At 45.0% G+C, this 14,237-nt stretch overlaps 1 protein-coding gene across 7 annotated transcripts in view; it reads right to left on the bottom strand.

Annotated features, from left to right (window-relative positions):
- Window positions 1-7,951: 7,951 nt before the first annotated feature.
- SPECC1 (sperm antigen with calponin homology and coiled-coil domains 1) overlaps window positions 7,952-14,237 on the bottom strand; it is a 94,916-nt gene continuing 88,630 nt past the window's right edge. For all 7 annotated transcript variants that reach the window (XM_061470201.1, XM_061470203.1, XM_061470200.1 and 4 more), the window contains 2 exons: window positions 13,742-13,801; window positions 7,952-13,006 (listed from right to left, as the gene is read on the bottom strand). In XM_061470201.1, coding sequence (XP_061326185.1) covers window positions 12,917-13,006; window positions 13,742-13,801 — 150 coding nt within the window. In that variant the 3' untranslated portion in view covers window positions 7,952-12,916. The remainder of the gene's footprint in view (window positions 13,007-13,741; window positions 13,802-14,237) is intronic.

Raw genomic sequence — 14,237 nt, 5'->3', positions numbered from 1 at the left:
CAAACAGAGTTCTGAGGAGGACTCAGGGCTGCTGGTACACAGACCCCATGTGAGGCTGCTCCATCATCCTCAGCACTGCCTCAGTCCTCAACTTGTCTACACTGGTTTGGTTTATTTATTCTTTCGGGATGAGTGTAGCTTCCCTTGTGCAGAGCCTGTTATAATCATGTAAACGACGGCAAACTAGCATGGAAAAGCACTTTTCCCCCCAAAGCAATGGATTTACATCAGGGTTTTTACACACATTGTTTTCCTAGCTCTGAAACATGTGCCAACAGAAGCCTTCGGCGGCTTTATAGCACTCGGGTGAAGCGGGAATTAACTTCAGTGGATACATACAAACCGTGGGTGCGTTTTATAAGAAACGGATCTGCTTTTGTGATCATGAAAGTAGGGTTTACAGCCTGAGCAAAGGGAAAGAGCGGTTTATCAAGTCAGACATAGAGGAACCAGTGTTTCACATTCTGATGAATGGGTTGCTCTGGGTAAGGTCTCTCTGTGAGACAGGTAGTGAGGCACTGTGGGTGTTATGGATTTTGCATTACGCAGAGATTCAGGGCTCTCCAAAGCAGCAAAGGCTTTGCCAAGGTCCAGTGGTTTATTCTGGCGCTAACCGATGCAACTGAACTTCTTCTGAATACAACTTGGCTGCAAGCGGAGCCAAGGACAAGCGTGCTCAGCTCTGTTGTACCAAACGTGGTTAAATCCTGCTGGCAGCAGGAGGAGGATGAGCCCATTCCCATCTGGAGATACTGACACTGCCCTCCAGCTGCATTCTTCCAGCCTTGTTTTAAAATACATGGCATTGTGCACCCTACCATTAAATACCAACTGAATGTGCTGGCCTTGTAAAGCGATCATCTGAGCAGGCGTTGTGAAACACTGCAGTTCCTGAGGCTCTGAGGATGGGGAGTCCGTAGGTGATAATGTCCGTATTTATATACGGGAGTCTGTAAAGGAGCAAGGAAGTCACACGAGTGGGAAGGTAAATATAGCCCAAAGCTTGTGGAATCCATTCAAGAGCAGGGAGCAGTAGTAACATGGCAACAGGTCACTGGCGCACTGCTGGATGCGAAGATGCGAGACACGAATGAATCACCATTACTATTATTTTCCTGGATTCTATTTTACTCTGGGGATTTGCCTCTCAGCACTCATGTAGGAAACGGCACCAGCCCCAACCTGCTTCTTTCAAGTGTAAGAACTAATCTGGCTCTTTTGTTCCGAGGGAAGCTGATTTAAACAGATCCCACGTTATGAATGGTGATGCAGTGGGAGGCAGGATCAGCACCCTGGTGTGGCGGCTCCGGGGCTTGGCAGGAGCCCACCGACCTCGTACGTGCTGTTCCTTCTGTCGCTGCTGTCCCCAGGGAGCAGAGCTGCTGCTGCTTTGGAGGCCGTGCGCTTCCTGCAGCCCTCTGTGATCTCTTTTGTGTGAGGCCTCTGCGCAGCCTCGGGCTTCACTGAGGACTTCCCTAGCAACCTCTGGCTTGACACCTCCAGTTCCCTTGGCCCAGCCACAAAGGGCGGGTGAGAGCCCCACCAGCACACAGCTCTCCATGCACACCCAATGCACACCCAGGCAGCCCGCAGGGGCAGGTCCCTAAGCACAAGGGAAAGCTCCAGAGTCAGGGACAGCAGAGATGTTCTTGCTGGTCCTGCAGCCAGATCTGCCATCTCAGACACTGCTGAGATGACACACAGCTAAGGAGTAACAAGGGCTGAAGTGGGAGTGTGTCTGCTTCAAAGGGACACGGACACCTTCTGGGTATCAAAAACAGGGAAGGGAAAGGAAGGTGGATGCCAGACAGAAAGTTCATCCATCATACTGACTTTGGCAACCCTTCATCCACCCATGAGAGCTGCGATATTGAATAGAACTGGCTCTTGGGTGGTAGGGGGCATCAGCCCAGCACCTGGAGGCTTCCACAAGCAAAGCAGCTGCTAGCCATCCATTCCGTGAAGAGGCTGCTCCATCCCAAAACCTTCCTGTAGAGAGGAGAGACTGAGAAATCAGGAGAGACAGAGGCAGTCCCCACAGCTTTCTGCACAAGCCCTGTTTTGGAGTCCAGGCTGTGTCACAGTTCCAAGCCATGGCATGTGCCCTCCACAGAGGTTCCCTCTTCCCGCAGACCTTGTCAGTACACAGGAGACGCATTTCAAACCTCTTTTCACTGCCTATCTCCTCTGCAAGAGCTGTCCGCTCACGGAACGACTGGTGCCAGTGCTGATGGTGGGGATTTGCAAGGCGGACATGAGGAGCTGCATGAAGAACCAGCTCATGTCTCTAAAATGGCCATACCCAACTGCCAGGGCAGCAAAGCCCAACTACAACTTGCTCAATAGGAACCATGAGCCTCGCAGAGCAGCGTGAACCAAATCCCCGTTAGCACTCAAGTCTTCACTAGCACTTCTGCTTTGTTTTGCAGGACAAGACATAGCTTGCCCTGAACCTGACTCCGAGGAAGGATTCCCAAGACACAGTATAACCTCTAAACCATAGAGCAGGTACAAAAGCCCTCTTCAAAGTGGTACTGCCAAGGACGGGTTGAACCGCACACAGTCTACGCAAGGGAGGTGAAGGGAACATGTTTTTGAGGCTCAGGTAGTGTGCAGGCAGGTGAAGCCAGCCCTCGGCTCTGCCTGGAGAGTTATTGCTGCATTGCTGTGCTGAGCATCAGCCAGGCAAAGATTCCAGGTGAGCTCTGAAGTAAACAGTGGTGGAGGTGAATGGCCAAAGGTGAGGTTTGCTGCTGTATCGCTGTAGCTGTTTTATCTGGAAGAGACTGGGAAAGCGGAGAGTGAAATTCCAGAGGAAACTGTTTCCATGCTGGAGCTTTCAGCCGGTCTGCAAAACCCTTGGGAAACAGAGAGGGAAAATACAGGTAAACCATGAACAGCAGACCAGCAATCCTGGGATTTCCTGGTCCCCAGGGTCACTGCCACACAATAAATGTCTATTACCCTGGAATTTACACCTGGTGCTTAAATTACCTGCAAGAACTCAACTTGTAACAACGCAGGTGCGTGAGTTCTTTGTGCACCGTGGGTTACACCTCCCCTTAAAACCCAAAAAGTCACCCCAAGACTCAACAAAATGAGCTCTGAAGAGCGGTGTAATCCAAAAGGAAGGATTTGGGCTGGGCAGAGGCCGGGTAGGAGGATGCCGGTTTGCAGACAGTTTTAATTGATCTCAGGGTTTGATTTTATTGAGCAACCACCTTCTATGACCAACAGCCAAGTACCTCTTCCAGCACTCATTGCAAATGAAACCTGCAGCTCAAGCCGGGAGTGAATGATGCCCTGAGCCCTGGCTGTGAGGGCTCCCAGCGCGTACTGGGGCCAGTAGTCCCGTTTGTGCTGGTGGAGCTGGCACAGCCCATTTCACACAGAAATCAATAGGAAGCGTTGTTACGTTTCCAGGCCAATGTCAGTAGTGGAAAGCCCAGGGTGAAGCCGGACTGGCGGTGATGTGCCTGCAACTCAAACATCAAACACCCCGGGATTGCTCCATTCACAGCTGGAGCTGCTTCCCAGGCACCTTCACAACTCCATGCCCCTAAGAAAAGACTCGCTAAGTGCCTGCTCCACAGCCTGACTGCAGCTGCGCTCCCAACCAACTTTACAGCAACACTGAGAAGCGATTCTGCTGCCTGCCAAACCCTGACAGGGCAGGGAACTGCTCCCTTCTCCCAAGCCTTTAAAGCCATTCTGCTTTATGCAGAGCCCCGAATGAACGCAATGAGAAGACTTGAACTGGTGCAACACAACTGCTCTAAGTGTAGAACTGTGCTCGAATTACAGATTTAAGTAAAATCCTTCAGCCTCTTTGTGCAAGATAGAGCCAAGATTTGTAAATACCCATGCAGGTCACTTGGGGGATAAAGGGCAGCTTGGCTGCGGCAAAGGGAATACTGCAGGATACACTCCAGAATTCAATGCAGCCAATGCAGAGGAGGGATGAGCCTTCCTGTCCCATCTGGCTCACACTCAGCTGCCAGCACTTCAAACCTGTTTGAACCCCAGGATCACTATTACACAGCCTCTATTCTGTGTAGATCTGCAAAGACAGGAGATTTGTCTGTTTTGTTTCCAGAACTATTGGCAAAAGTGCTATGTAAACCTAGTGGTAAATACTGTTGAAACCCCAAAACCTGGTCAGTGTGGTTTCCAGAAGCCCTCCTAGTCACTATGAAAGCAATGTCTGAATCACAGCTGAAGGGGAAGAACCTGGACCGCGCTATCCCCTGGTATATTACGTATTATTAATGTTATTAGCCCCTTTGCAAGCTTCGGACTGAACTCTCCCTTCCCTGAATGGCTCTCCAGGGCCTTGGCAGTACAACTGCTCTCAAGGGCAGAGCTATGCATGTATTATCGTTATTGCTGTGCTATTCAGACAGGTTGGGATGTCTGAACTGAATACTGTAGCTGCATTACAAATACGCAAGAGGCCAGCTCACTGTCTTCACTGTAACTGCCCTGGCTGTGCTTTTGATTTTGGCGAGGAAAATAACAGACATTTTATAGCTGAAAAAGCCAAGCAGAGCCATGGTTGTAGCCTCGCTTCCCAGGAGGTTCTCCTGTTGGGAGAATGTTGGGTATGTGCTGCTGAATCACTAACCTGCTTAAGCTAAAATTACAGCACATGGAGGTGGAAGAGGGGTTTCAACTACTGTATACTCTTTCTTTCTTAAAGCCAAGAGGAGTGGTAAAACAGGGCTTTGCACAGAGGGTGTGCAAATGTCGGGGTGCAGCAGGTTAGAAAAATCACTTGCTCCCATGTTAATTCTCTTAATCTCGTTACTTTCTCTTTAACCAGCTTAAACTCATGATGTGTGTGTGGGTAAGGATAAAGCCTCGGTCATTGCTATGTACTTAAGAAGGGACAGCAGTTCACATTCTAGATACAGTGAATAATGTTTACCCACATTGGCCTTTTACAGCTTTCATTTTCTTCCTGCTATGCTCAATAAAAAGCAACTGATTGCCCCTGTAATCTGACTGCCATCTTTTCTGGGTGACATTTACTTCAGGGTCCTGCTTCCCAGAGTTACTGCCTATAGTTTTCCAGTATCAGATTCTGAAAAGCTATACCTCTGAGACTTCATGCATCTGGTTCTGACCTTTACAGCCTATTGAGTCTCCATCTGGAAGACTTTTATTCTACTGTATTGCTTATGCTTATTATGACTAGCACACCTGCCTCAATTCCCATGGAAGATCTCTGCTTTGAGAATGCAAGGCTCCTAATGCTCATTCTGGGCTTTATAAACTTCAGACTACACTATCTGCCTTGTCTTCAGCTTCAAAGGTAGATCAGGTCATGGCACCTTGCTTTCATTTGTCTCTGCCAGGGACCCCACCTGAATATGAACCTCAAAACGCTGAATCCACACTTAGAGCTGGTCTGTGTGTTCACAGACAGGTCCTGGTTCATGCTGGGGTCAGAGGCACTGTGTTTATACAAATAAAACCCTCTCCATCTCAAATGGAAGAACAAATAAAACCCTCTCCATCTGGAGAAGAACATGCACCAGTCAGGAAGGGAATTCGTCTTTCCACCCCAATCTACGTTCTTTATGCATTAGGAGACACTTGGCAATCACAGTGTCCTAAGCAGCAAAGCAGTTCTCAATGTGGGCACCTCACCCCATCTATGACCAACACAAATAATCCTGGGTAAATATCAGCCTCAACTCTCACTTTCAGGCTCTTGCTGAACCATGTGTGAACACATCCACATATATTAGACCCTGACATCTCCACAGAGAGCCCAGCTCTTCCCAAGGAATAAACCAAAGCGTCTGGAGTGTGTTCTGAAAAGAGTCGAGGCAGCAGAGCCTGTAAGCAGCTGACAGTGACAGAAACCCCAAGTTCTGGTGGCGAGAGGCAGCAGGTCCTCAGAATCAATTGCTCCTGAGGAGATGCCGTTTTCTGTAAGGTAACAGGGGAATTCACAGGCATTGATACAGCTGAAAATGGCCAACACAGCAGATTCTGACAAAGACAAGAACTGCCTTACGTCCTTCCCACGTGTCGATCCTGATTGCTGAGCTGGTGCTTTCTGCTGGCTCCCCAGCATGTGCTCACCACAGCAGAGGCACTGGCCCAGCTCAGGCAACCTGCTCAAGTCAGGTGGAGGAGCAGTGGGTCCGTTCGACCACAAATATTCTTTATGAGCAGTTGCACGGCTGACGCTTTAAGGCATGGTTTGTGATAGCAGAGCCTTGTGTTGCAGGAAGGATTACGGGGACAGGGTTTTAAAGAGCCAGAGCTATCTTGTTTGATCATTTGTTTAAAAGCAAAGCAAACACGAACTAAAGCAGCTGCACTGACAGGTATCTTGCTACCCACTGGTATCTCCATGCTGTACAAAGAACAGATTAACTCTGACAGCATTGTCAGATTCAGATCTCTTTATAGATAGGGAATGGGACCAAGACTCAACATGTTCGATCTTTGCTCATTGGTCTGTAAGGCAGAAAGGATTTTTGCCTTTCCACATCCCGGGACTCAAGAATCTATCCCCATCAAAAAACTGGGTGCTATCAGACATGAAGAACGTCCTAAAAGCATCCTGAACAGCTTGATGGATGGAAAAATAACCCTAACCCCCACCCTTACTGCAGCTACTGCAACATGCTGACAGGAATTACCAGCTTTACACCTGAGCCACGATCTGGCTGGGTCACAGGGAGATGGAAATGAGGCAGTTGGTGACACACAGCTTTGAATGCCAACCCGGCACCAGCTCGCGTTACATGAGAATTCCTACTTGTGTTACAAATGCAGGGGGAATGCAGATAAATCACAGCTTCCCTGAGCAGGGCAAAACATCCAGGCTTCCACCCCATCACAACTAAACAACAGTACAAAATCAATCTGGTCTGATTAATTAGCTCTATTATAATACTGTGTGTTAGCTCTAGCTTGTGGCTGGAGGCTGGATAAACTCCTAGCAAATACAGCTCTTGCTGCAGAGGTTTTATAGCCAAGAAAGACAAGGACAGACCAAAGGATAGAGAAAATAAATGCACAAAGAATTGGGAATTTAGACAGACATAAACTGCCTTATTCCAAGGACATACAACTGAAGAACTTGAGTGTTCATAGTCCTGCTCTTTAAACACACCTTAAGCACAACAGGAGCCTGCATTGCCAGTGACGGTGGGATTTCTAGACAGCAAGACAGGGCTGGTTCTGAGAATTCCTTTGCAGAAGACAAGTGAGGTGCAAATATTGAGTCCAGTCTACGTGAGGCAAAGCAAACCTTCAAAATCAAGCGCGGCGGCAGCGGGACAGGAGGAGGAAATCTAGTTTGCTGTTTCATGTGGTCACACTCTGTCCAGGAGATAAAGCTACCTGGATCAGACAAGCCATGGAAACAACACTGCTCTTCCTGTGACAGTGCCACAAGAAAGGATGAGCCCAGAACCGAAACATGATGCTTATGTGGGGAGAGGCAAAGTAGTTGGGATTATGCAAATGAAAACCTTAATTTTATACTTACTCCAACCACGAGTCCTTACTTCCACTTTTTGGCCACGTCTTTCTTAAGCCTCTAGTCACTTAAGAGCTCCCAATGCAGACACATTGCTCCCTTCCATGTTCTTTCCTCACCTTTGCACTAGGATGACTGCCTACTGTCTCTTCAATATACTCTGTTTCAGAAACCGGGAGATCTCTCACACTCCTTTATCCCCAAGACAATCTCAGTCTCAAGACAATTTCAGAGGAAGGCATCCAAATGCATCTAAATTACTTTAAAAACATGGAACTTGATGCATTTATGAGAAGACAGTTCTGACCAAATTTTCTTTGCTATCAGTGGAGCAGAATCAATGGATCTTGGGTATCTTTTAGTCTCTCCTGGGAGTCCTCCTGCCTAGCAGACTGCAGGAGAATCTGGTTTGTTTGTGTGTAGAGATTTGAGACATTACAACAAACATCAGAAACAGAAACAGATTTATTAGAAATATTACACAGATTTTTGCATCGTACATTTTAATAATGTTAATCTTTAAATATCAGCATGCCCAAATCTGGCAATGCCTAGTATATACATTCTAATGTGCTCTTTGTATAAATTAGATTATGATGTAACATCTGTACCCAACAGAGAAAGCTAAAAGACTTGTTAGAGGTGATTATCCCAGATGACAAACTCAAGCCTGGACCCACAATCAATAAAAAACATTGTGTCCAGCACTGCCCAGTGGAACTTGGCACATGTGCGAGTCAGAAATGTAGGGACCATCAGCTGAGAAACATGGTAACTGCAGGTCAGTTATACGCTTGGTTCTGCACCGCATCGGTGAGTCAGTCTAAATGGCACTGGAGTTGGTAAAAACCAATACAGTCTAGCATAGTACAAGTTATTGCTGGGTTTAAAACGCTTTAATGCTCAGTGCCCTGAGTCTTTTTTAGGCAAAAGCCCTCTTCTGACAGGAAAATGCATAATCTCATCCCATACAGACCCTGCCTTTCCTCAGATACCTGAAGCACAGCTTTGCACACAGCCGCCCCGTCAGATGCTTCCTGATGGAAGACCTGGTACCAAAAGCGCAGAAAGACGAGGGAGGTACAAACTAACCAGTGAGCCAATGCTCACACTTCATTGCCAAGGAAGAGAGAAGAGAAAGTCAGTGATGCAAAAAGGCAGATTTGGAAGAGTTCCAGGTCAGGAATCAAACAGGGAAGACCAAATCATTCTGCCAGTGAGCGCTTATTTGGTCTGGACGTAAAACTTGTGCTGGTTGCAGATACAAAACAAGATAATCAGAGTGAAGCTGTAAAAGCAACTTCAGAACACAGAAAGAACACCTGCCAAAGTTCAAAGAGAACGTGCCTCACTGAGAGGAAACTGGAGAACGTGCATAAATCAAAAATCACTCTGCCTAGCACAGTGCCTTGCTGCAGCACAGGAAGGACCAGGAAATCTTTGTCCCCTTTGCATTTAGCATGACTGTCACCGGCACAGGAAGGAGAACCTGGCAAAGGCAGCAAGCTCTGCGCTCTCTTCCCTCCTCGTCTTCCTAGATCCACCCAAGGATGCACTCTTAGGAGAAATGTCACTCAAGATGACAGTAAGGGCTCTCAAGCTGATGTCCTTTGCTGTCCACAAAAGCCCAGGTACATGTCCCGGGTATGCCCCTCTCCTCACCCACTGGACTCCCACTCCATCCTTCAGTTCCCTTCAGAAACAGCCCATCAGCCTTTCTAGAAAACATTCTCAGAGAGCTGACTCTGAGCTCGCTTCTCAACACCTCTGTACCTTCCCACGCCATGAAATGACTCATACCTTCTATGACCCACCAGAAGCTCTGGGAGCCAGCCTGTATACTTTCCACACTTCACTCTCCTTTCCTCTCTAGCAGCTATGGTACAACAGTCACACAATGCGATATCCCTCCATGGAACTTCACTGAAATCCCCATCCTAACCATTCTTCTCACGTGCTTGTCCAAAATCAGCTATTTGGCTTCTTGCAGTCCAACAGACTACCCAAGAACACACATACAAGCATTTGCAGGTACGCTGAAGAGTGACTGTACATTTAGGGAGCATATGGTGACACAGTGAAAAGATTTCATCTGCCTGCATCAAGGAAAGATCCATTACTCCAAAGAGGCAGAGTCCAAAAGGATTTAGGCAAATTGTTACTGATAAAACACACTGCACCATCCATTTAGGACATTTTCAGAGCATTCTCAGAACTCCTGTGATGCCTATCCCTATATCCTCTAGCTTAACTTACTCAATCTAACTGGGAAGGCAGCTAGAACTTTAATTTTACAGTTCAAATTTGAGATGTCTTACAGGGCCTGTAGATTTTCAGGTCTGCAGCATCTTGGGTGGAACAAATTTTAATTCGTATTCAAATTTTAGGGCAACATGAAGCAAAACAATGATTTCTGAAAATCCACATCTAGAAATGCAACTATGCAAGGTTCAAAAGGAAGAAGAAAAATACACAATACTGTAAGAGTTAAACGAACATATAAACAACATTCTCAATCTCAAAGAAGAATCTTGAAGACCATCTCTCACTCTCAAAGTATCACCATTTCCAAATGAGGAGTTTTGCAGGTTTGAGGACTGAAAAGTAACACTCAGCAAACAGCGAAACTGGTTACCATTTCCTACTGACAGATGGCTCCTTGTTCTAACTCCTAAGTAAGTAAATACCAGAAATGTTAAGAATATACCATTAGAATTGGGTAGAATTAGTGTTTGGTCTGTGCTGATGGGGACACATGAAAACAAGCTGCAAAGAGATGACAGGAACATTACTTTGCAAAAATCATTTGGGGAAAAGCCCAAAAAGTTGCTCAATCAAAAATGGTGAGAGTCTTGGAGAACCAGATCAGAATAAATGTCAGCACAGTGCTGGAAGCAAGTGATGCTGACACATCAGACAGCACACGCATTGAGCGTACATCTGACCGTCACATGGAGCACACGCTCCTGTGAGCACAGGGTTAAGATTATCTTTCCTTTTTGGATCCAGTGGAACCCTCCGACTTTGAAATGTTTACCAGACGCTGGGAATTTGAACAGTTTTTCTCATCCCTGCTAGTGCCCAATCCAAAGCCCACTGAGGAATATGGAATTTTCTGTGTTGACTTCGCTAAGCTTTGAACCCCAGCCTGTTGGACAGAATTGGGATCTCTGCCAATGGATACCTCAAGGGACAAGAGCTGCTGGAGCCACAAGGCAGCGGAGCTCTGCAGTGTAACTGCCTTCCGAAATGAACTCTGCTTAGCAGCTATTTTTCTCTTCCATCTTATCACATAACAGGAGACTTGTATCTGAGAACACTTAGAGCAACTCATCCTATGTTCTCTAGGGATGGCAGAGTGTACGCTTAAAAATACTGGAGGGCTAATTCAATCTAGAAAGCATTCTCTTGCAAAGAAATAATTCTGGCCAGCATTTACAACAGCTTTCTCACAGTATAGGATGACACAAAGAGTGCAAGGGCACCGTAAGTGCTTGCCACTGTCCTTTTTTATCACACAGACTCTCAAAAGATTGGAATCAGACTTTCCTGGGGGTTATGAATTAGAATAAATGTCAGACTAAAACTAAGAGCAAGTGATGCTTTTCTCCTTGCATTCCTCCAGCTTCATTTCTGTTCAATACTATCACCTACCCCTTAATCCTGTATTTTGCTGTGAGAAAACCAAAGTCTGAAATAGGTTGTTTACTAATTAAATAGTACTAAGAAAAACAAACAACAGAGCCCTGTGGGGAAGCCAGAGGCTGAGATCAGCTGCCTGTAAAGAAAGCCCCAGAAAACCTGAAACCAAGTTTCTTCTGTGAAATCATTTGTTTCTATTTCATGAGCCTTTTTTCAGGAGTTAAGAGCAGTGAGCATGCACTACTACTTCTTTTGTAAGAGAGAAATTATCCCTAGCTCCCTATAATTAACATCCACAAAGCATCAAGTCTGGTCACAGGGTTAAACATGCTAACTAAACAACAACTTTCTTCTACCAGCATTATCTAAAGCAGCTAGACAGGCTCCTACGAGGTCCTGTACAAAGCCCACTCTCCAAGACCTGCTCTGAGAACAAATCAAGCAGCCTCTTTGATCCTGCTACCCTTGGAGACCAACAGAAAATTTAACTTCATGAGATGAAATAAGAGAATTGGTATAATGGAAATTAAACTGTATCTTTTCAGACATTTTCCTAACAGTATTGTTGAGCTGGAAAGCTATTCTCTGGCGCCTTAGAGATTTCCATGACACACAGAAGGGTTCCAGTTACAATCTTTGATAACTTGTGAAGCTGCAACTTCCATCAGTACTAATATATTGCTGTGTTCCTTTACAGGGTAATGTCACTTCCAAGCATTTAACAGTGCCCTGTGGACCATATTTTATTGGACAGAGCACAGGATGCCTCAGGAGTCATGTCTCTACACAGCAATTACACATCTGTGCTGATTATACAGGATCAACACAGAAGAAAGAAGTTACACCACTCAATCCACACAAATATATACTACTGAGATGTTACCGTATTGCTTAGACATCACCTGATTACCGGCACCTTGCAGGCTAAAGCTAGCAAATTGCATTTGCAATATTCCTAGGATAACTGTGCCTGCACAGTCAAAAGGGAAAACAAGTTCTGGCTTCCCACAGTAATCAAGTAACAAAGTTGTAGCAATAAACCTATTTTTTCCTCAGAAATTACTTCTGTTTGATCTGCAATGAAGTCCCAGCACCTAACAGGATTCTTTTAGAGTTCTTTAACTGCTGATGGATCAGAACATGGTTTCTGAGTTACAAATAACCCTGTTATTAGCCTGCTGGTTCAGCTATAACAAGCACACTAGTATACTTACTGAATCAGGTGTGTGAGAATAACTGAGGTTAAGGTTCTACACACTTATGTGCATCTGTTATGGTGTTTTATAAAATACATGGAGGCAAGAAAACAACATATATTTGGGATGAGTTAAGCATGTTTTGGCAAGAAGAGCATTTTTGTGAGCTTTTGTATTAACATGAATCTCCCAGCCTCCCTTGAGTACCAGCATAGTCCACATTGATTTAAATCTTCATTTTGTAGCAGGTCTCCTGTTGGTGGAGTCTAGTTTGAGGCAAACATTGTTTAGCACAAGGGATCCTCTTCAGAAAATCCCACGTATGTTTGAAAACACTTTGCAACTTCCACATGGGAATAAAATTGCAGATTAATTTGGTTTGTGTAGATAAGACAATGGATATTTATTTGGTTGTAGTCCCAGATGTCAACAGAATGATGGAAGAGCTTTCTCTCAAACTAAGAGAGCTTAGGTTGGTTGTGGAAGAGGAGCAAGTGGATTTTTAAAGTGATCGAGTGCATCTGTAGCATTCTTTGTTCTCTTCCCCATTTCTGTCCACCTCTTGCTCTGTGTCTCAGGTCTCAAAGTACTTGTAAATCTGGGCAACATACTGCATCACACTCTGCCAGTCTGGGCGGTCTGTGTACATCATCTCACTGAGTTCCTGCACAGGACAGACACATTGTCAAAACTCACACAAGCACCATTACTGGGAACAACACAAGGTCCTTTGAGTAGCTGTGACTGTTGTTGACTACTACTACTACCATTCCACAGCTGCTTAAAGCCACATACAGTATAAAAGCCCATGAGAATGACTACTGGCCTAGAGCATTTCTGAAGCTCATTAAAAAAGTATTTAAACAGCCATATACATTTTACATTCTGAAAAGATTTTTTTCCATCTGCAATCAAAGATCACTTCCTTATTTAAATTGCTGCGTCTTTAAATGTCTTTGGTTCTGTATTTACCTTATGGACCCCAAAATATTTTTTCTTTCATATTAAACTGATCTCTTCCTTTTCATCGTATTGTTGATTTTGGAAGAAGCTTTTTAAACAGCTTCACACACTAATTATCCTTCTGTTTCTTAAAACACTAAACCAAAAGGAAATTGTCTAACAGGCAAGTCTGCTCATGAAAACAGGAATCTTCTGGAACTGGCTTCCAAGAGGAAGACATAATCAATCCTTTTATTTCAATACTAGATGATCTCCAGAAGTTCCTTCAAATTATATTAATTCTATGACTCTTCTTGCTATGGACTTTCAGAGATGGTGCCGCTGCCTTCCCTATCACTATGAACATTTTCAGTGCAAGCTGGCTGGCCCCGTGGCAACAAAGGCTCTGTAACAGTGCATGGAGTATATCTTCCCTTGCTAAAAGAAGGTTACTCACCAGGCTGGGTTTGATGCCTACACTTTCAGCAGCTTGAAACGCTAACAGCAGGTTTCTCTTCTGTAAAACAAAAGTTCAAAGGGTTACCATCAAAGTATGACTCCTGAACTCTACCTTTATCTGGTTAATCAGTAAGTTTAAATGAGCAGGTATATTTGAAAATCACTAGATTCAGTACTTTCACATAGATATTTTTTTGTATTAGTCAGGTATACTCACAAAACAGTTCTTTGTCTTTGAATAGCTCATCTACTTTTGCTCAAGCTACAGCCCTGTTTTGGACAAATAGGTTATTGTGAAACTGATTACAACTGGGCGAAAAAAGCCTCTAAGGTTCTGTCTTTATTATGAGTGAAAGTTTTCTGAAGAGGTGTTAACTAATATACGAGATTCCTGTATATAGTATAATTCTTATTGTAGTACTAGTTGTCTGAAGTAGATCCAGGTTCTTCCTCTTTGTGAGGGTCTTAACATACATGCAATGTGCTGACATGGT

The sequence above is a fragment of the Pezoporus flaviventris genome, unplaced genomic scaffold (assembly GCF_033815535.1).
Source record: "Pezoporus flaviventris isolate CSIRO_AGI_PZ_B2104156 unplaced genomic scaffold, CSIRO_AGI_Pfla_v1 ptg000063l, whole genome shotgun sequence".
In the NCBI taxonomy this organism is placed as follows: domain Eukaryota; kingdom Metazoa; phylum Chordata; class Aves; order Psittaciformes; family Psittacidae; genus Pezoporus; species Pezoporus flaviventris.
The sequence above is the reverse complement of the archived record's forward strand: the minus strand, read 5'-3'. Positions and strand labels throughout refer to the sequence as shown.